Consider the following 24240-nt stretch of genomic DNA (forward strand, 5'->3'; position numbering starts at 1 on the left):
CAAACAGAACCAAGCAGCTTATTATACTGACTTTTCCTATTTATTTGATGTGCCTCAACACTAAGGAGCAAATGAATTCTGGGTATGTACAGTATGTTAGCTTAATGCAAAACATTTTAAAATTGTGAGAGGCAAAGGAATTTCAGAAGAAAGCAGTACTTTATCTGGTTTGCTGTGCCTACAAGGATGGGGCTTAGCACTAGGGAGATGTTTTTGTAGATAGACACAGTGTGATCGGCATTTGAAACCCAGGTTTAACACTCAAAGGCACTGTCTCCAGCAGTCTGTCACAACCTGAGCACTGCCTTTATTGTGTACAAGTGAATGAATATGCACAGTTGGGAATACAATAGGAAAATGTAATAATGTCAGGTTGTGAAGAATACCTGCTCTGGCAAACTGAGATGAAAATGTCCCTCAGATACATTGACAAAGCTGAGCCAAACCAGTGTTGGCAACAGATCCTAAAATAAGGGGCGTTATTTATTTTTAAGAAGATGCTGTTTTTCTATCCCATTTAGAGTGGAATAGATAAGGCAGCTTGACCATGAAAAAGTTTAGGCTAAAAAAATGCTGTACAGGGGCATATTTTTCTATGAGCTCTAACCCAGTTTGGAAGCCTTTGGATCAATTGACTGGGCAACAATGTTCCTTCCCAAAGACTTGGAATTCTGTGGAGTCCGTTGTCTGCCAACAGGTCACTGAAAACTGCTTTCAAAAAATAATATTCTTTTCAGTCCCACCAAGGAAGCAAAACTGGAAAGGATCCCTGGGTCACCAGGTCTAGCTTCCTGTTACTGCAAACCTCTGCAAGCAAACAGCACACAGACCTTTCCAGTAAAGACACAGGCAAAGAAGACACTGGCAACTGAGCTTGTTTGTGGCCTTTGTCACTAGGCCACCCACCTTGCAGTAATATCATAATATCACAGTATCTCCAGTCTGAGATGTGGTACGCAAACCTGTGTGCTGTTTCAGCTTTCATGTTGGGTATGATGGGACTGCACTGATCACCTTTCCACTGCTCTGGAGACAGCTACACCATAGATTCCTGAACTTACATCTCGGAAAGTGGGCCTGACTTCTACCCTTGGTTTATGTGCTTAAGTGATTCATGAAATAAGGCAGAAGACTTATTGAAAGGCTCTCCAATAACATTAATCTTTCAGTCCAGATTCTTCTAGTAGAATTGTTTAGCTGCTTTCTAGCCATTCATCTTTACATTTCATGCTAGGCACTGTCTTTTCCAGGTTAACATGGAAATGCTACAATTATAACTGGCATTTTGTAAAATGGAAATATGGATTAATTAAACACATATCACCTGTTCAGTGTAAAAAAATCAGTTGCCAGGTTAGTTGGTTGGTTAGACCAACCAACTTTTGCTAAACTCCCTTTGCATAGCTCTCAGTTTATCTCCACATTGGCAGTTTTAGTCTTTGATCAAAAACACGTTCTAAAGCCTTGCTGCTGCTGAGATCCTTTTTTCCTGTGTTTCAAAGACAGGTAAATTGTTCACTACTTTGTACTTCACAGGAGCTCATGTTTGATAGATTTACTAAAAGCCCCTATCATTATGTGGCAGGAGTTTCAATATTCCTGAATATACATTGATTAAGTATTCTTTCCCATTTAAATGATTACATTTCATCTGATATTCCTCTAGTGGTTGCTTCTCCAGGATTCTGGTACTGTTTTGTTCCTCACAAAGGATTTTTAGATAGACTAAATTTTGTGTTTTCTTACTGGAGCAGATTTTCAGTTGATCATACAGAGAAAATTACCTGTACTTACAGAAAATGACCCTCCTGAGCCTTGCAATATACTACAAACTGTTGGTTAATATAACTTTATTATGGAAAATGTGTCTTTTTGTTTCCTCTTGCTAACCTAGATTAGCACCTTGTGGTTCATGCCAAGTAAGAAGTATGAATAAGCTTGCAGACAAGCCAATACTGAATTAACACTGTCTTTTCCAGTTTGCTTATCCTTCCAGACAGCTTAATATACCTTAATGACCTGTCTCCTACCAGTTTTACTGAGAGTTTCACCCTAAATTCAATATTTTTGCTCATGTAATATGGGTACTCTCTGCCAGAATGACAATGCTCCCTGTCCTTCTTTGCCTCTCTACACAGTTATATTAGAAAAACAACTTTAACTTTGCCTGCTAGTAACTTAAATCTCTTTCTTCTTTATTGTTATACCACTTTGTTTCTTCTTTTTGTGTGAAGGAAAACTTTCTTAACAGTTCAAAAAAAAAAAAATCACACCAATTCACTTTGCTAGGCTATAAAACCGTCTGGCTCCCCCATGAATTTGAGAGTGGTATTGGACAAGTTGTGATCTGATCATCGCTGCACAGTGAGGAGAGTAAAGAGCATTGGGAAATTCCTTCTGGTTCCTGAATGATGGGGGATTTGCTTTAAATGTAATGGTACCAGAATAGATTGTTACTGAACAATAGTGAGATCTCACAGGTGAAGATGTGATTATCAACTCCCAGCTACCTTTCTGCACTGTATTCATCTGAATCTCTGGGTGGACAACACACTGAGATGCATGCATGCAGTTGTTTCTGAAATGTTGAGAAAATATACACCTGAAAATGCTTAATTAATTTTCTGTGTGAGACAAATTGAACAAGTGCTATGTGATTTCACAGTGATGAACCTGGTATTTGGGATGATCCTGTAAATGTTGGTACAAATTTTTTGCTTAATCTCTTCTATATTGCAGTTAAAGGAAAGATGAAGTGCTTTGCTGTAATAATTTTACAGTCTTTCTGGGTGTATTCAGCTACCTACTGAAAAGAAAAACTAATTTGGACTCCTTTGCTGAAGATGGTGAAGATTTTTGTTTCCTACAAATAATTATAAATTGTGAATTTGGATTGACACAAAACTACAATAACTTCATCTGAGTTTCAGATGCTCTTGAAAGATGTGAAAAGCTTGAAAGCAGTCATGGATCTGCTGCTCTGCAATGTAAGCAGGTTTTTAAAAAAGCATACATATTCCCTCTTGATATTTATAGAGAGGAAAGCTGGCAAATAAAAAATTCAGTATGAAAATCATCAAAGAAAAGAAAAAAGAACTGGTGTGCTAACAGAGTAATTCAATGCATGAACCCCACTGTGTTATGCAAAACCAGTCGAATGTTATATTTAATTTAGGATCTCTGTCCAGCTTGTGTAGGACTAGAAAACTTTGATAGGATTGTCAAAACAGCCTTTTTTTTTTTTGGTATGGGATGCCTATTTTAACTGTTCACTTAGCATGATAACACTGGGAAATAAATATTGCTGTTTTTTAAAAAAGTCCATTGCCGTTTTACAAGATCAGTGTTGACTCAAACGCCCCCAAAATTTCTTGACTTTGAAAGCTTTTTCTTTTATATTTTTACAGCACAAGATATAAGTATGAAAGCAAGGAATTGGTGATAGAATTAAGACAGAATTAAAATCAGATTAAAAAAAATGATTTGGCTTAGATTTGGGCATGAGCTATAGAGATACACTTTTATGCTAAAGAGTGAACAATAATATGAAAGTACACATAAAACACAGTAAAACATAAAAACTGGCCGAGGCAAAAGAAATACCTTTCCTTGTTCAAAATGCAAATCTATTATAAAAAGGTTTGGCATAAGCATTCTACAACCCCACAAAGATCATACACAATAAAATGGTGACTGGGCAGTTAAGACTGTCCATCATCTTGAGAAATGATTAAAAAAAGAAGAACAGCTAAAACATAAAATGAAGGACAACTAGTTTACAGAAAACAAAGGCTGAAGAATACTTGCCAGAGGAATCCGCTCGAAAACCAGTCCTGGGCAGCACTTGTTCTGAATAGGAAAATGGGGAATTAAAGGTGAAATACATTTCTCAAGTTATTTAAAGATGCAGCATCAATTTCTCTGCTGTGTTTTGAATTACTAAAATGAATTTTCTATTTTTTTCTTGAAATTTTGTTTTCTCCTCCCCTCCTTCTTTACTTTCCATGTGGTACATGTACATATTCCTCCTAGATTAAGACCTCCCTGGCCATTTCTGTGCAAAGTGAAAAAGATGTTGAGGTGGTAATGTTTCTTTAACACAATGTAGGTTCTGATGACAATAAAAATCTTAGTTTGGTCAAAACTTTTAAAAAATAATGACATTATTTGTGCTTATGCAAGTACAGCAATAAAAGGGGAAGTTTAATGGGTGCGTTTGGATGACTTGACCTCAGATGGCTTGACCCCTGTTTTTGTACAACTCCACTGCAAATATTGTCTTTTATCATCAAGACAAGGAAGATTTTTCCAGAGAGATGTATGTTGGCAAGAAGAACAACTGATTGTAGATGAAGGGAAATGCAGGTAAATCCCTTTAACGTACTTTTTATGCAGGTAGTTTCAAAGTATTTGTATTTCAGTATACGAAGTGCATCAACTGTCTTGTTTTCATATAAAACTATTTTGCTTGCATTAGAGGAAGCTGGATGAGTCCATAGCTGAATTCAGTCATGTTTCCTTTGCTAATTTTGTAATGTTCTGAACAAGAATTTCTGTTTTATTATTTTGGCAGCACCCAGAGTGAGTTGCAAAACATTCCAAACCATAGGTGATTTCTATTGACCTACACACAACAAAAGGGCAAATCAGGTGATTCTAAGCCAGAATATCATACCATGCAGGTTTCATGCTCTAAAGGAGGTAAGGTCTTTCACAACAGCATTTGTAGGACAGTGATGCAACCTAGGATTATATACCATCTTCCTAAGACAGAAGGGTGTGGTGAGAGACATAATACAGCATTTCCTCTGTGGGAAGCTGTGTACCACTTTGAAAGAGTTTAGACTAAAGCCACCTGCCTTCTGGTGGACTGCCTCCTAAAGGAAGCACAGGATGCAATGGCAGCAGCTGAGTGATTCAGAGCTCTCTTGAGATAATACTGAAATGGTTGTTGCAGGGCAAAGATGTTTTCCAAAAGATAGCTAGCAAGAATGGAGATGTCTTAAAAAATTTTGGTAACGATGTTTAGATAACAGCCTTGACCTCTCCAAATCCAGGTCCACTGAATGGGGACATCAGTTTGGATTTGCTGTTCCTGTTGCATTTGTGTTTACTGTCTGTGTTGAGTTGTGTCATGTGGGCCATGCTGTTTGACTTTATAGGCGGCTGCATGTCTTTACTTTGATGGTTAAAGGAGACAATTCCTTCATGCACTTCAGATTTTGTAGTGATTTGGGATCTTTCCAGTGAGACGTGCTATCTAAATGTAAAATATTGCACCACCATAGCTCCTGAAAACCAAAACCTTCGAAACTGATGCTGCTCCACAGCAAACTTGGAGAAATGATTTTTTTTTACTCACAGCCTTTCAAGATTTTAATGAACTATTAAAAGAGACAAAATTATTTTAATGTAGAGAAAGCAATTTCATCTTGATAGTCTCAATAAGCTTTTAGGTTTGAAGGTACACAAGCTCTTTCTCTTGGTCACTCAGCTAGAATTGCTCTTTGGAGCTGCTCTAAGATTGGTTCATTCTGTTTCCATTTCTGCTTGCTGTCGCTTCAATATCACCCAGAACTGGTCTCAAGCAGCAAAGTGAAAGAATCACCACCATTCTCAAACTGTGACCAATTAGGGAACAACTTGCTCTATTATATTAACAATTATATTAATTTAAGACAGACATATATTTTAAGTTAGCAGTGTCCTTTTTTAGGAACTGTAATTTGTGGTCAAGCAAAAGTGCCTGCCAGTGGTTTCCTTCAAAGCTAATCTCATGTAGTCTGACATTACTTTTGTTCCTTTGCCTTGCAGAACTTCATGTAGATTCTCACAGTGCTAATTATCATCTTGTAATCAACCATTCAGCACCTAGCACGTGTTCTCAGTGTAGTTTAGGAATTCACACACGTGAAAATTGTAAGTGTGCTATGCTGAAGATGCTGAACCAAGCCCTAAAGTTTTCAAATGTCTGATCACCAGAAAGATAAACCCAGGTGCAGATTTGTGGTTTTGGTGACCATTGCAAAGCAATGTTCATATTAGGAAGAATCTGCTGTCAGCAGTATGGGTCTCTGTGCAGTACACATAATTGTGATAATGTCACTGACACTTTGGAAAACAAAATATATCCTCTAAATAGCTGTGCTCATATGACAAGCAAACTGTTAGCAAATAATAGAAAACTTCAAAGAACCTTTAACATAGAGGAAGGGACTGAATTAGCACTGTCTCTATCTGTCAAATGCAGAGATAAGTAGTTTTTTTTAAAACTCACCTAATTCTGTTCTCAGAGACCCTACAGAAAAGCAACTTCCAACAGAGGAGAAAGGACTGCTGTGCCTGGTCCTCAACTGAGCAGAATGCAAGTTATTTGTGCACATCCTGGTGCCTTCTATCTGTTAAGGATAAATTGAGCTGCTAATTTTATCAGAATACTGAGAACCTCTAGTGAGCTTTGTTTTATAGAAATCTGTCAATTAGATTTATAGGAAACTAACTTTACACAAGGCAATTTGAAAGTTTCCATTTATTTATTATTAAATTAATTCTGACATTTTTCCAAACTTTTAATTCTTTTTAGTATGTTAGATATCCTGCCTCTACCTCATAGGAAATGAGGTAAAAGAGTGAAATTTTGGAGAGGTCAGAACATAGAGACAAGTCTACCCAACACTGCCACCATGAAGAGGCATTCAAAGTGCTGAAAGTTTTAAAATGATGACATAAAATTTCTGTATTCTTCCTGTACTGCCTTTTTGGTTAAACATCTGCAGCTGCATTGCCATTAGTTGTAGTCTTTCATGTGAAATAGGAATTAAGTACCTACAAAGTAGAACTTGAAAGTATAATAAAATATCTGTTGAATTCACTGATTTAATTTTTTAGTTCAGATAACCTGTCCTAGAAACAAGAATCAGAAAAGTAAAACTAAAATCTTCTGAACTGTTGTTTGTATATAACTATATTAAAATAAATCTCCACCATGGTGATGACTCCCTGTGCTCTGAAGAACGGGGATGCAGCTCTGCATTTTGAGAAGTCTTGCCATACATCAAGATTTGGGGGTTGAAAGTAGATCCCTTCCAATCCAAACCATTCTATGGCAATCATTCTATAATTCTTTGCATATCAGATGAATGCAAAGCCAAGATTAATTTTGCTATTAGAAGATAGAACAGTAAAAATCTTGCACACCTGCCTTCTGGTTTGGTCTAAAATAAATTACTTTAATAGATTTATTTCACTTTCACTCTTTCATTTTAAACTGAAAACTGTAAAATATTTGTGAAAACAGCCAAGCAATAAACAAGACCTGGGAGATAATCCTGATTTATATTAAATCAATGGTGAAAATAGCAGGATTCTTTGCTGCCAAGATACAGCCACAGGAGCACAATTCACCCACAGCATGACACAAGGGTATTTTTATTTACACCAGTGGAGCCACTGGTATTCTCTGGAGGAAGAGTTATGCTGATGAAAGGTAGGGACAATATTTGATAATTGTTTTCCATATTCTGCTGTTTTCTGGATCAGTCTTTGTTGAATGCTAAATACATGGAAGAAAACTAGCACAAGGGAACATCTGTATTTAGCATCTTGGTACTAGCCATGCTTCAGGTAAACAGGAGTTTCACAAGTGAGAAGAGCGTGATTATGAGTGTGATTATGCTGCAATGTCCCTTCCAAAGCTGTGCAAGCAGCAGTTTGCCACAGCTCATAGGCAATGCAGCACCCACTTGTCTCATGTCCCAATTCCCCTATGCCTACAAGTCAGTTTTCTTAAATTTTTACTTTGAGTCTTAAGTACATGTTGCCACTTTGCAGATCAAAATCTATTTGTATACCTTTTAGTAAAGTGTAAATTGCTAAAGAGAAAGAAATACTGCATCTTTAACACTGCCATCAGCTGTAAAACTGACACTTCATATTAGCAGAGGTCATTAGGGACCTACTTTGCAATCCAGCAATCAAAATCATTTTACATCCATGGCACTGTGATGATTATACACTCATAATTCCATTTGAAAGTGCTTTTGGTTTCACTGTCAGTTCTTATAAGCAACAAATCCATTTTGTCATGGTGAGTAACTCTTTCTGCAGTGATGAACAATATAAAACCATTTGACATTAGTCTGCTAAATTTCCTCTCTTTTTATTGTATATCATCTCTTATGAAAAAGAATTATATTAATTTAATAATATCAGTTCTTAGACCATCTCCATGCTGTTGCTTAGGGTAGCAATAGATGGAAGGAAAACACCAACACGGACTGTTTGGAAATTGCTTTGAGAAATTCCCTTCCTATACCTCAGTTGTTCATACTCTAGGTCAAGGAGTAGTTTGATGATAACAGACCTTACTTAGCAATTTCCCAATACTTTTATTTACTAAATGAAGGCAGGCATGACTTACTGACATAAAGGGCACTAACTGGTGAATAGAAATATGGAAGGATATAGTAAACTGAGTGCAAGGAACCTGATTTTCTAGCTTACAATCCCAAACCCTTCACCCATACAAAACCCCATTTATACAATACTTCAGAATACTATATATTTAGTGCTATCATAGTTCTGCATTTATATGCACCTGTGCACAGATGTGTATACATACATGTTAAAGTGCCCTAACCAAAATTGATTTCTTTTTAGACTAAAAATGACCAAAAAGGGGAAAAAATGTTAGAGGCAAATTTTCTTTTGTCAGGAAAACATTATCTGAAAAAAGTGGTAGTACCAATTATGTGAAAAATTTCCTTCAATTTTTAATAACTTCAATCTTTAAGTGTAGCTCTTCAGCCAACAATTGCTGTCAGGAAAATTCTGCTTAGCTGTAGACTATGCCATAAAACCCCTCAGGTGGTCATGCATTCAGTGCTGGACCTAATTTTTTTTTTTTATATCCATGAGTATCAAATTTAGGAAACCCTGATTGCCTTAGTATTTTTCTGCAAGACTAGTGTTTTTGTAGTTACACATTAGGGATCAGTATAATGCTGTCTGACAAAGCTTTCCTACTTTAATGCATATCTGTCCTGGAGGGATGCTCTGGAGGAAATGTAGCCTGTGAATATGAATTGAAGTGCTTGTCTGTGACCCTTACAGAAAGGTATTTATAAGTCTGCCAAAGAATATACCTTATTATGTGGAGGCTAATTGTGCAAATACATTTGCCATTTACATATTTCACAGGTATTGGTGAACTTTGCTTTTGGTTGCTTTCCAATTTGTTAAAACCTCTGGCAGTAAAAAAATAATGCATTGCATAAAACAGCTGATAGATTTGAAAGGCACTTAAGAAATTCAAAATGCTGTGGTCAGAGGACAACAACAACATGGGAGATTTTGAAGAAAGTAACTTTTGTCCTTCCAGCTCAAGGTGGAACTGTAATTGTTCAGATTTCACTTTTAATGAGAGCTTATCACTGGCTTATCTCATTCTTCCTACTGGCATTTCTGTGTCACATCACCAGCCTTGGCTACCACACTAACTGAAGGACGAATGTAACCCAATCAATGTAAAAAATATTTTATTTTACCTCTTTCCTTAGAGGAATATAACCTCAAATTTCTACTATAACTAGAGAAATACTATGGAATTATGATTACCAACAGCTTTGTGACTCCTGCTTGACTAATGCCTACAGGGGTATCTGAATGAAGTTTTTACAAACTGTGAATCTGCAATAAACAGAGTTCAATATAAAATACAAGGTATGATAAGGAGAGTTTATAAAATCAAAAGTTTAAAATTCAGGTGAATGAGGTCTCCTAATGATAATTCAAGGGCTCCAGTTACAGCTGTAATAATCTGGTGCATATGAAGTCATAATTGTTTCATTAATAGGAAATTCCTGATCTGATTTTCCATTTTCTACCTTCTGGACCTAAGCTGGTTATAGGGAGAGTCACACTGTCACTTACAATCTAACAGTTTTTGTAAGGAGAAAGGAGATAAAGGTTTTGCTTTGAATTAATAGAAGAACAGAAAGAATGAAAAAGTATCCAGTTGAAAAAATTATGTCACAGCAGAAAGTTAGGTAGGTATTCTTCAGCATGCAGAAGAAATAAGAAGAGATGGGGGAAGAGAGTGAAAAAAAACCCAAACAAACAGAACCCAAAACAAAAAAGCAAAAAAAAAAAACAAAACCAAAACAAAACCAAAACAACAAAAAACAACACCAAACCAGAGAGACAAAGTAAAGAAAGAAAGCATAAGCCAATTTCCCATCTTTTGCTTTTAAATAGTTGTTTTAGATGATGTGGTAGTCCTCCTCAGTGTTTGGAAACCCCTCATACTCCTTTTTTATTTACTTGGAGCTTTGACCATAGGTGATAGGTGACAGCAGAGGCTGGTGACAGCTAAGAGGGAAGACCTGATAGGTAACAGCTAACTCATGACAAACAATTTTCAAAGGTAGTATAACTTCCAAAATAGAGTTGCACTCTGTTTTTGTACTAATGCATCATTTGATTGCCTCTATGAAACTATTTCCCATGCAGAAGCGGTAATGCTTTGCAATTCATATGCAACCATTACAAACTGAAATCTTCCCATCACACAGGGTCTTGCAGGTTCTTCATGTTCCTTAGGTGGAAAAACACTTCTGCAGAATGAAACTCATACTTTTTCATTGAGACTTCCTGCTTGCAACCCTGTTCTTGCTATCATTAGGTAGGGATGAGCTAGAGGCAGCACATTGGTCTAGATCTTGCTTTGAGTCGTGTTCCTTGTGCTCCTCACAGAACTACCCTGGTTTTCATAACTTGCTTCACTCCCTCTCTGATTGGGAAGCAGGAGAATTTTATGAGGCCCTGGTGAGTGCTGACTGTGGGGAAGCCCTATGATAAAGGCTCTCTAGAAATCCAGAGCTATAGAAGTACAAAAATGAACTGTTTAGTAACAGTCTCACAATAAGAGAAACAAAAATTTTGAACTATCTCTTTCTTTTTGAGTTTTCCAGGTCATGATTGTTCACTTCTCTGCCCTATTTTTAGAAGATGAAAAGAAGATCTTGCCAGGAGATAAGACAAACTTGCCTTGAGATAAGAAATACTTAAAAAAACCAAGTAGCTGAACTTTTCCTGTGCACTTTTAGGGTATGTTCTTCCCAAAGATAACCAACCTGACATCGCCATATGGTAGGAAAGAGTGTTCTCTTGAAACTCTCCCTCCTATATTCTCAAATTACATGACAATTACTTGACTCAATAATGGATTTCCTTCCTGTTGTTTCCATCGTCAGGAAACAGGACAACTATGTGGTGCTAAGGCTTGACAAATTAAATTTGCTAAAATGTGTGCTTATGGCATTCATGAAACAAAAATGTCAGGGAGAATAGATATCTTTGGAGGTAGCTATTTATAAATAAGGGATATGAATGAATGCAGACAAGATCTGGTTGGAAACTAGTGGAATCAAATCTTAGAGAAAATGTTGAGGGGATAGTGGAGAAAGAAGATAGGAAATTTGTTTCCAAGATTAGCTGGAAGACAGGACACTGATTGAAATCTAGGATAAGGTTACTGCAGTCTTGCTTTTCATCTCTCACTTTCTTGTTTTGGGCCAAGTAGCTTCCTATTTTTAATTATTTGGTTTTCTAGGCAGCTGGTGATGAAAACATCTCACATACAGTTTCCGTTTCCTTTTGGACAGAACTCAAATGCAATTATACCATTAAAACACAGGCTTTAGCATAACTCCAACCCACATGTTAGATGCTCTTCCTATTGTAAAGCATACACTCTTTAACACAGTAGATCATAGAAGTAAAAGATAAGAGTTCATGTTGGTCAAAGAAGTGCTCAGAAAACTTGAAGAAAGCACCCATGAATATTGCATAGTATAATATATCTTGTTATGTAATATATAATCTTCTGGGGGGTAAGTGAATCTCTGTAGTTGACATCAGATCTATATTCCCACAGTTTTATAAAGGGCACACATGGACCAAATGTAGATTGGGGATCAGCATGAAAGGAAATGCCATATAAATACATATGTCATATATCCATATGGCATTTATAATATTTTCCTAATTGTCTCCCAGAGATATTTGTTTCAAGGTACGAAGTTGGCATTCTTGGCCTGATGACTGTAATTACAGAAGATGGTTCTGACTGTTGAGTGGATAGATTTTTGTTAAACTTCACCACTTCTAAAAGCTACTGATATGGGAAATTATTATTTGCAAAGAGTTTTCTGTTTGTTAGAGCTCTATACAAAGCCAAGAGTTTTTTCAGTAGAGGTGCTGAACTACATAAAATAATTTCTAACTATGGAATGGATTATTTTCCTTTTAATTTATCATATACCCAATTCTATCACTTTGGAGAATAACATGGCAGTTCAAGCAAATGTTTTTATTTAAATACTAGTCTAGCCCTTAATGCACAAGAGAAAGCGAAAGAGGGGAGATGTCTGAAAACTATTTCCAATCTTTGATCAAAATTAATCTTCTTTCAAAGCTATTTGGCCTACTCCACACAGTATCCTGATCCATACTTCAATGAGTTTTAAAGTTTCAAAAATTATAGTCTCTTTTTTGTACATTGTCTTGGGAATACCAGCCAACATGGACTACATGGTATTTGTAAATATACTGGAAAGTTTAGTTTCTATGCCTTCACCTTATAATTGAAGATTAAATACTTTTTTTACAGGGGTCTAAGTAAGTACTCAAATCTGTGTTTAGGGTGAGTAAGATAACCTGGTAAGATACTGGTATTCCTCAAAAAAGCCAGCAATTTATTTAAGTACATAAAGTTAAATAAAACATCAACAACTGTCTCCCTCAAAAAAAAAGAAAAGAATTTGTATTATGGAAAGTGATTTTTTGCCTGACAATCTGTATTGAAAATGTTCCACTAAGAGGATCAGTGTAGCAGAAGATGGTGGCATTGGCCACAGTGGCAAAGGACTGAGGAATATGACATGCAGCTTTGAGACTAGGTCAGGGTTTACTTGGAGTTGATGTGAAATGAACTCTGGTGTTCCTCCATCATATCCATTCTTGTGGGGGACTGGGAATGTCAAAGCCAAAGAGGAGATGCTGATGCTGTAATTCACGTTTTAGGCAAGGCAAGTAAGAATGGTATGAACCCAGTGTTGGGGACAATAATGTATTTCCTTCAGACTATCCTTTTGCATGCTGAAGAAATGTGAACATTCCAGGTCTCTGGCCCCAGCTAATATTAATGGGCTGGTCTGAATCATCTCCAGTATTTTATGTGTAATTTATAGCATATTTTGGTCTATAGGCTCAAGTATTTTACAAAATAAATTGAAAAGTGGCATATGCAAGTAATGGCAGTGGTGAGGAAGCTTTCAGTAAAAAAGTTAACTATTTTTCAGAGTTTATCTTAGGAAGTGCAAAGGCTGCAGACAATTTAGAACAAAATTTTTAGCTAAAATGTTCTTTACAAAGGGAGTAAATAAGTCTAAGCCCTTTTACTCTTGCTGTCAAAAACATGGGATATATATTTCCAAAAACATGAGAAATTAAATCAAGATGTGCACCTCAATGGCTCAGTACTGTTTTGTATAGGTCTTCAAATAGTACTTTATGCTATAGGTTACTTTCTAACTACCAAGGACAATGTGGAAACTTGTCAAAGACCTTTTTGTAAAAAAATACATTTGAAATTTCTTAAAAAAAAGTCACTTTGAAGTGAAAGTGGGTGAAACTATTTTCTTCATTGATAAATTCACATCTTCCTATTGGTTAACTATGAAATAAAAAAAACAAAGTAAAATGTGATGGGACATATACTGTGCTTCACCAAGGACTTAACAATCAAAATGGGGAGATCAAAAATATAAGGAAAAAACACCTATGAAGGTCAAATATGAGACTCTAGATAAGATCTAAGAAAATATGTAAGTGTACAATTTTTGAAACATTTACAACGGCCTCTATTTACTGGAAAGACATGTAGTTTCTTTAAATTACAAAAGATAATTACAGAAAATCATGCCAACAGTGACACATTCAAAGGCAAAATTTTAAATACTAAATGGCCAGCAGGGTCAAGAGAGCTTTCACTTACGCCTACTTTCATAAATAGCTCTTGATTTCTCATACAGCTCATATGGGTCAGGTTTTCGTGGATCAAAGGCCTCTGTTGAATCAGGAAATGAACTCCTGTGAAGAGTGGGTGGATAGGGAATATTCTGTGGCATAGCTGGAGCAGACACACTTGTTTGAGGGCTGCCTTGATTCTCCCATCGTTCCATCATCTGGAATAAAAACATACAGAGAATAAAAATGAAGTTTTGCAAAAACTGTCACTTCCACAATGACACCAAAACCAGTGATTTCTGTTGAGGATGTGTTTTGTAAAATTAGTAAATCTGTTTGCTGCCTTTTGAAATGAAAGGTGTGTGTTGTGCTGTTTATAAAATGACTTGGTTAAATTTACTCCTTAGTTTGTTGCTCATGGCAAGATGTGACCTTTCTCAGGTAAGATTAGGCCCAGCATTACCTCTGGAGCATGTGGACTGCCTCTCACAGAATGTGCTGAGCTACTGGAAATTATTTGCTAAAGGTGGAATCTGTCAGTTTGTAAAGACACAATTATCAGATTCATCAAAATACGTAACATACATGAAGGTAGTGCTTAGCAAAAAAGGGACAGACTGTGTAGTTGTGAATGACCTTAATGCTGTATCTTCTGAGAATACATGAAAATAACTGGCTGCCCAGGGAGAAGGAGATAACTGTAACTGGGACCAGAATTTACAGCTCCAACTGAAGATTTAAAAAACCAAAATCAAAACCGAAAGAAAATCAAAACAAATCAAAACCAAAGAGAAAATTATTACAGCACGTATTCAGGCATCTAGCACTCAAAAACCCCACTAAAGTGGCATTATACAACCAAGCACAGGATAAGGCTCTCAATTCTTCCAGGCCATTTACAGGAAAGCCTACAACAGCCTATTGTCTATGCATGAAAGACACCTCAGTTCACGCTTTTTTCAAGACTGTCTTTAGCAGTCTTACATGTACATCAAACTTGAAGACATGATAGGCTGTGCTAAAGATGGCTTGAGGATCTGCTTTTTTATTTCTTGAAGAAGTTGGCTACTAATCAAATTGCATTAGCAAATTTCTTTGAAGAGGCTAAATTAAACAAAACACAAATGTTTATCCCAGGAAATGAGTACTTAGCTATTCCTATAACCCCTCCTGAGGACAAGGGTGGTAAAGCCTCTAGAACAGTGTGTTCTCACACATAACCCAACAACAGTAATTACACAAAAAATGCCTCTTGGAAACAAACTCATCTGTAATTAAATTCCACTGACTTCTACTGTTGTATCAGCAAAGCTTTATCAAAGATGATTGCAGGTTTACAGTGGGCTTGCTCTTCAAATTCCATGACTATCATTTGTCTTTACTTCCTTGGTTTCAGAAGGTGTTTGGGTCAACAGCTAGGCTTTACTCTCTGTTCTGATGATTAACTGCATCAGGCTTTTTTCACACCAAGCATGTGTGGACAATAGATGTTTTAGTGTCCTCCTGGTGAATATGCTGAATAACTATCCTGCTGCATATCCCTGGTGATCTGACCTTCTTAGGCTCATACTTAAGAACACATGTATTATAGATATTGGCTATTTTCAGTTGTCGAGGACCTAATTATTTTACAAAGTGTTATTGTAACTCAAGACATGTTTCTGCCAGAATTTCAGCAGTAAGTAGGGCTGGTTCATTCAAAACTATAAGTATGTACATTCTGTGCAATACAGTGGCATATGGAAATATCTGAGCTGCCACTGAAATAGCTTAGGAATTTACCTTGGGTATCTCCAGGTACCCCTCACACCAAGATAATTTATCCTCTGCAAATAATTGTCCTTTGGGTAAATTAACCTGTATGGTAAGTCACATGGATAGCACAGTACTACTTCTGAGCCCTAAACAAATTACCTCCCATAGCTATAAAGACATATACAGTATATAATTGCATTATAGAATTGTAAATTCAAAGGTCTCAAGAAATACATCTGATTATGACCCCTATGTCTAAATAGGAAAGAAGAACTAAGCTCAATTCCAGCTCCTTATGATATAGGAAGGAAAATATGTATAGGCTTTACCTTCCCTTAGGAATCTAAAAGAAGAATACAAGCCAGTGAAACCAAACTGTCTTATCATTATGAAGATGAAATACATGCAGGGCCATGTCTGTCTAGAAGTGAAAGATTCCTAATTTCTTGGAAAGTGCTGGGGAAATAGATCACTTACCTCTTTCAAAATGCAAAACTGGACAAAATTAAAACACTTAAAGAAAGATTTAAAAAAAGAAAGGAAAATATAATTATCTTTGATGAGCAAACTTTACCCTGGAGAAAGGACAGGAAACTGGAGATCAATTGGCAAAACCCTACTGGGTCCCATATGTCTAACTCTTGCTTGCTGGTTAGCTCTAAATCTTCAAGTGTGAAGTTCAACCAGCTAAATAAGCAGATAAACAGAAGGGAAATTTTATCTCCCAAACCTGTATTAACTAATTAAACAGTCACCTAGCATTCAGTAATGGAAGTTATCATAATGCTACTCCAGAAAAAAAGGCATTCTTGAAAGTGAGTAAGGACAGAAGGGAGTGCAGGGCATCAACTCCAAACTGGTTTGGTGACATTGCTCATGGTCATCTTGCACTAATATTATACATGATATACATATATAAGATGTGTATGATATACATAGGAATCACTGGAAATATCTGTTACCCCAGGTTACTGTGTTTTCCTGTGCTGTTACACAGATACAGGCTGTGCTGAGGTGTTGGGGAGGCTTTCCAAACCTCCTGTACTGGCCTTACTGCTTCAGACTGTCTACACACAGTGCTGCAGGCACTTGGTTTCAATCTTCAGGCCTTGGACATGAGAAATTGATGTCTGACTATTTCTCTAGTTAAAAGTGGTGCCAGACAGAGGAATTCACACTACCTTAACTCAGTTAATCATTAGTGAAATCTCTTGCTGAGATTACTCCAAAATAGAGTGGCTGTGAGCAGTCAGTCTGCCTGCAGGTACAGCACACAATGGTGTTATATTGTTCCGCAAGCCCTGGTTTTCCTCACAACATTGCATGAAAAACTGCATCAGCTCAGGTTGTTTTTCTAGATCCTGATTATTGGCAAGTGCTACTTGAGCATGAACTACCATACTGTTTATATAGTGAAAAGCTGCAGAAAATCATCAACAATAAATACACTGATATCTATATATTTGATGTGTACATAAAAGGGCAAAGTATGGACAAGAGGAGGCCTTCAAATGTGGATCTTTAACAAGAAAGCACCAAGCTATCTATTTCCTCACTTTTTATCTGAGATTAAAAGTTGAACATTCCAATAATTCAGGACTCTTAAACTGGTGAGAGCAAGCCAGCCTTTAATAATCTGATTTATTTTCAAAAATGTCCTGCTACACAGATGAACAAAGCAACTTATGCAATACTTATTACAATGTATTGTATACAGACTCTATCCTTTTATAGCAAAACCACCACAAGCTGAAGCAGTCTGATGAAGTTGCATCAGCTGATTAATTGCTATTTGTACTTGACAGGGTACAAAAATTACTTTGGCAAAGTTTAAGCGCGCCATGTTCCAATATGAGAGTATGTAAAGTTGTTCAGATTTAATGTACTTCCCCTGCCTGCTCCCCACTAAGAAGGCTCTAAGTCCTTTAAAAGGTATTGCTATTGTTGTCCCCATTGCTCTTAGAAGTCTTCAGGATCTATTTCCTCTACACACCCTTGTGGAGAATTAAGAATTGCTCTAAGGCCTGTAAAATCTCAATTAAAGAGCCAAATTAAAACAAACAAACAAACAAACCAACAAACAAAACCCCAAAAACCAAACAAGCCCCTACAACAATAAAACAAACCAGACAACCAAAAATAGTAGCCTACGAATTCTTTTTATACTGTGAATGCTGTCACAAATTCCAAAAATTATATAATGTGGTGTCAGCAGAGTAAACACAGTCATTGCTTACAGTCTTACAGTGGGAAGTCTTTACACCTTGGGCTTTACTGTCAAATTCATAGAAACACAGAAAAGCTGATTAAAAGGCACCTCAGACAGTTATCTAGCCCAAGCTCTTACTTGAAGTGTGAGTTTGCAGCTCTAGATCTCCTAATGCAAGAAAGAGTAACAATCTCTTTGAGGATGTTAAACTTAAGCCACTTGTAAACCAGAAAAAGTGCATGTTGGTAATTTCAAAGAATTTGCCAACTTGAAGACTAGACTGGACTCATTTCTGCTGCCTTCTCCTCCAGACCTCTTTTTTAAGCCACCACATTTCTGGTTCTTGCCACCCATCTTAACATGAGGGTTTTCCTTCTTCCACTTCTGGCAGACTCCAAGCCAACAGACCCTCAGAGCTTTTCTGGGAGGCCACCCCTGGCGCTGTGTCTCTTGGAGCTGGGGCACTGCCGAGAGGTGTCCCATGAGCTGGGAACAGGATGGGTAGATGACCGTCTACAGAAATTTCCTTTGCATGATAGCCATCTTATGAACTCAATGTGTACAATTTTGAAAGGAAACTTACAGGCTTTGGAGTTTTCCATGGAGAAAAGAAACCTGAAATAAACAAAAAATAATGTTAGCAGCTTTTTCTGATGCATAAAGAATGGAGGCTAAGTGGTGTCTATGCTCCCATTCTCATTCAGGTCTGCAGATAATATTGATAGATATGAAAATTCTCTACACACAAGGGGTGAAAACACAAAACACAAGGGATAATTTCTAAGAAAAAATAGATAGAAATAAATATATATATATATATACACATATATACATATATATATATATATGCAAGTGGAGCTATTGAGATCATTGCCATACTTTACAAACAGCATGGGATTAGGTTGAAATTAAAAGAACTAATCAAAAGGACTTCCAAATGTCTTGGTGGACATTGGATAAGACACCAAATGACCTGGTATTGATGTGTCAAATGCAGTCGCACCTTTAGGAAGAAGCATTCAGAACATCCCATCAACAAAACCTAATAATACAAGAGATTTTTTTAGAAGAAAAGCCTGAAGAAAAATAATGGTTTCATTAGTCTAGATGAGGTGGCCTAGTCTTGAGAGGGTTGCTTATTTTGATACTGTCCTGGTTTTGGTCTTAGTTACCAAGAAGTCATGCATGACTACCTCTTTTACACAAGTAGCTAATTCCTTTTCCTTAGCTGTTAACTGATTGATAACTTGCTTCAGTGACTTCCCTAAATTTCAACTCTTGTAGCTTACAAATGTTTAAAACTCCAGATATGTCTTTTTCATAAAAGGAAATTATTTGAAATACTCATTGAAAACACTGTTCCTATCTTATACAGTACAATGTTAAAAACCTTTACAAAGTATTAAATAATAAAAAAAATCCTTACAAAAGGTATTAGATATTTTTTTTTAAATACCAGCTTTCAACATAGCTTTCATTAAAAAACTCATTCTCAGCTTAATAGCTGAGAAAAAAAAGTGTGTGGACTTTCCTAGGTAAAATTAAAACTAATAAAAGTTCATTTGTTTTGTTGGAAACAGAAATGGCGCTTAAAGTGAGATATCTAACAGGAGGGCTGCTCTTTCATTCAAAAAACGAATTCAGCTAAAGAGTAGTACTGACTTCATTATTTCTTTTTCAGTCTAAAGAGAAAATTAAAATTATGAGAGCATTAGAATAGTATCTTTCTGCAGAAAAATCATAACAGGAATTATATTTGCACATATATTTAAGGTTTGTAGAATTCTGTGATAATGAGGTAATCTTTTCGGCCTTGATAATTAATTTCAACTGAAGTATCTTGCAGTGTAAAAGCACTTGAGCCATTTGTAGTGAAACACTGGCTATTTGGTAATGCAGATGTGTTTTTTTTTAACAAAAGGTCTATTGAAAAAAGTAATCCTGGAAAGGTTTACGCTTACTGACTCGACAGTGCCTGGATAAAAACTGCTTTATTAACAAGTGGACAGATTTCTTTCCATCTGCAAACTCAAGCTGAGACAACAGGCATCCTTGATAGATCTGGCTTGTACATCACTTTCAGTATTAAAGATTCTGTAGCAGAAACTTATTAAATAACTTATTGGATGGCAGATGGCTACCTTACCCACTATGCTTCTGTACTGTTAATAGGAGTGAAAACTAAAAAGGACTTTTCTGCTCTGAGCTAAAGATGAGACTAGAAACTTGCTCAAATCAACTTACTATCCTGATTTGTTGTTCAGAAAATATCGGCAGAGGTAACACTCCTTACCCATTGATCCTGGTGCGCCTCCCATAACTTACTGTCATGAAAAATTACTCCTGATTAAATGGAAAGGTCTTTTTTCCCTATTTATTTACTGCCTCCACCTAAAAATAAGTTATGCTGGAGATATCATAAAAAATTTACTATCAATTAAAATATAATAAGTGTTTAAAAATCAAATAAACAGTGACATATACATCAAGTCAAGATTTTTTTAAAGCCCCTCAATTAAAAAAAAATCCAATTATTCATTTAAACAAGGAGAATATAAACTTATATTTAGCTTGGAGGTTATGGGCACAGACTGCAACATACAAATGACAACATCTACACTCAAAAAAAAAAAAAGCAATATTTATTCACACAGCATGAAATTATGTTAAGAAAACTAACAGATATAGGATGCCAGAGAAGTAAAAGATCCAAAGGAAAATTAAAAAAAAAACATTAGAGATCCATATGTGTACAAACTGATGCTATAGAAGCAACAATCTCTAAAGGTAACAAACCTTGGGACTAATAGTAAAATCCATTCTTCTGATTTAATTCCATCTGTTACACCTTGACCTTATGTAAAACGAGATAATCTCTCACCTCTGTCAAAGATTAGGTGTTAGGCTATAGGGGTGAAGGCCTAGCTCCATAAAGGAACTTTACATTACATCTCTTACCTATTTCTTGACAATTTTAATGTTGTCTCACATAAGATCTGCATTCACAGCTGAACTAAACATCCTTTTCCCAACCTAAACAAAACTGACTTTTATGGAATATATGACATTATCAGTTATTCAGTGTGAGACTGATCATGGATAATTGTTGTGTACCAAAATAATTATCACCAGTATTTAAACACATGCAACAATTGCTGCAATTCAAGAGAATATTGCATATGTAGAACACTGCAAGAGTAAAAGAAACAAATCCTCTACATATAGAAAACTGAGGCTTAAAATCTCACCAGAAGAATATACCTTAATGTATATTCAGTGTCCACTCAGCAGTGTTGGCCACCTGCAGTCACATCTAGAGCAGGCAATGAGAAGTGGACTTTCGTTTAGTTTGACCTCACTTCACACCACATTTCCCTTGACTTTCTGGTGCTCCTTACATGCCATGTGAGCCCTCTCCAGCAGGGAGAGCAGGATCCCACCTGAATGACAACTGCCAGCAGACTGGCATCAGTTCACATACAGATACTGATTTATCAACAGGGCTGAAATTTGTTCTCCAAAAAATGCAGCTTTCAACTTCTTTTGAGTACTAATACAGTACTAATACTGCCCAACCTTCTGATCAACTCACATCCAACTAGAAACATATACTGGATAAGCTCTTACAACCTCATTCCACTTCCAAGTTTCTGCTTCTCCCTCCCCAGATCCCCAGCCCCCTCTTGTCCAACTTGGGATGTCTTCATAAAAACTTGAGTAGCTGAAAATATTATGCACATTTACATATGAACACCCCTCACCTCCATATCCATACACATGTTTAAAATTTGAAATAACAGAAGTCAACTAAGATCCACCTAAAAATACTTCATGCAGCCTGTTCTTACCATGAGTGGCTTTTGGCTCACCTATGTGCCTGACAGCCATCCCTCCTCATGGTAACCTCACCACACAAGCTGCAGCCCATTTCTTGAAGATTCCTGTATCTTTTTTACTAACACTTCTTGTAAAGACAGCCAGTACAGGTCTGCATCAGTTTTGGAAAGGACAGTTGGATTCCTGGCTTTTGTTAAAAAAAGCCCCCACCATTCAGCCAGGTGCTAGCAGGAAAATACTGTGGTAACATGTAAGCATGCAACAATAAAAATACATAACCTCATATGCTTCTGCAAAATTGCTTTTGAGAATATAATGATTTCTTATTCCAGGTTGGCTATTTAAACTGTAATAAAGTACAGCAAGCAGCTGGTGGCCAACATATATGAACATTTCAATTGTTTAATTTCAAAAAAATAGCCGAGGCACAGTAACAACCACGTCTTCTAAAACTCAGATTTACATTTTCTCATAAAGCAGTGTTAGAAAAATTATTTTTGAGATTGCTTTTTAAGTTGTATTTACCACCTTCCAAAATGACCTTCCCTAGAAATCAGAGCTGTGATGGTTTCTAAGTTGTAACTTAACTAAAAAATACTGTGAACTGAAAACAGATTTTAGGTTCAAATGTAGCAGGAAGAAAAAACTTTTCTCTTTTTTTTTTTTTCAGATCAAGGCAAATTCCAGCTTCAGTTTACTGTACTTCTCCTTTTTGATGAAGATATCCTGTAACAAAAGACAAATCACATCACACTCATTGTATCTACTTCCTCTTATAGCCAAGTTTAAGTACGCTTTTGTTGTAAAATATTCTTACAGATATCATGTGCCTTACACTTCAGCAAGGATTTACTGTTGAAAAGTTTAGTTTTCTAAAGGCAGCTTATCAGGCAGGACTTAGAGCATTTGCAAGACAGAGCTCTGATTAGTTTCCTTTTCAGGTTTTTTGCAAATTCTGTAATGTCAGTAGTACAAAACCAGCCCTTGGTTATTAGTCTGCTCCCATGGAGATCATCTTTGCTCCATTTCCATCTTCATTATTCTCATTATTCATTATTCGCACATTATTTTGCATTGTTTCCTGAAGAAGTTCTTCACACCTCATAGAATCATAAGTAACTCACATAGCAATTGCTAAGACACAAGACTTTTAAGGATGTTCACCTCTGTGGCAGATGTGTATGGATAATTAAACTGAAGCCTGGGAACAGTTTGATTTCTGCAGTGACGGCGTGTGCTGCAAGGAGGAACTCAACAGCATCCAACACAAAGATTTTTAATCTAAAGCAACATTCAGGGTAAGTCAACATCCCTCCACATCACTTGTCACAGTTTCACTTTTAATGGGTGAAAGCCCACTAGCTTTCACTGGGCTTCTTGGGAGTTTTTTTGTGCTTTAATATTCTTGTTGCATATGGCTTCCTGAGCAAAGCTGTCTTAAGCACTGAACAGACCTTTCTCCTTCCAAGATGCTTGGAAGTCACTGAACAGATGGCTGATGAGCACTCCCAGAGCATTAACTGACTCCATGGGCATCTTATCAACATCCATGTGACAACATTTCAAGCAAAAGTTTTTCTTTCTAGAAAAGTTACTGGATAAATTTACTGTAACACTAGGTTTATTTTCTGTGCTTTTTTCTTTCTCGTACTGGAATCCCTGAGATGTCTAGCAGTTATCTATATGGGCTTGATTTACAAAGGTACCAAATACTCATTAACTTCAAAGGGATGTGACAGGTGAGAACACAGAGTTCAGACTCAGGTGTTCACCTTTAGCAGGTTCAGGAAACTGTTTCTTACCATTCACATTACACCTGGTTTCTCCCTGAGCATGTGTACCTTTTGTTGAGCCGTATTAGGTGTGGTCAGATTGGGTGTACAGAGCTAATTCTACCACTGAGTTGACTCATTAAGATTTAAAATATCCTACAGTTAAAATTCTGAAAATATTTGTGGGAGAGGTAATTTTTTGTGTGTATACAGAACCAATATACACCATCAATTCAATTACTCTTCAAATATTTTCTCCTTTTAAGGAAAAGAAGTATCATCAATGAGAAGTAGTACATTCAAATAATTTACATACTGTAGTAAACAAAATCTGAAAGGAGACAATTAATAAAAATAAATGGAAAATCATACTTATGAAAACAAGTAGGTGATAAAAAATTTCAGTTGATCATATCATATTTAAAGTATCAGATGATGTATAGGGAATGGCAATTAGTAGTTCCATTTCTAATAAAATCAATCACTATTACATAACATTTTCCAATGGTCCATCTTTTTCAAACAGCTCTAAATATTGACTGTTACTCTAGCAACAACAAAAAGTTGATTTACCTTGAGATAAAGAGTAGGTGTAAGAAGACTGTGAGCTCTAGCTCTTCAAGCATAGTTAGCTACTCC

At 36.4% G+C, this 24240-nt stretch overlaps 1 protein-coding gene across 2 annotated transcripts in view; it reads right to left on the reverse strand.

Annotated features, from left to right (window-relative positions):
• MAGI2 (membrane associated guanylate kinase, WW and PDZ domain containing 2) overlaps positions 1-24240 on the reverse strand; it is a 703939-nt gene that overhangs the window by 77365 nt on the left and 602334 nt on the right. Inside the window, exons 11-13 of one of the 2 annotated variants that reach the window (XM_005423532.3) lie at positions 18576-18607; positions 14057-14246; positions 3808-3849 (exon numbers count right to left, since the gene is read on the reverse strand). In XM_005423532.3, the coding sequence (XP_005423589.1) occupies positions 3808-3849; positions 14057-14246; positions 18576-18607 (264 nt within the window). The remainder of the gene's footprint in view (positions 1-3807; positions 3850-14056; positions 14247-18575; positions 18608-24240) is intronic. The other variant, XM_014308028.2, reaches the window with a different exon arrangement.

Source organism: Geospiza fortis, unplaced genomic scaffold (genome assembly GCF_000277835.1).
Source record: "Geospiza fortis unplaced genomic scaffold, GeoFor_1.0 scaffold424, whole genome shotgun sequence".
NCBI lineage: Eukaryota > Metazoa > Chordata > Aves > Passeriformes > Thraupidae > Geospiza > Geospiza fortis.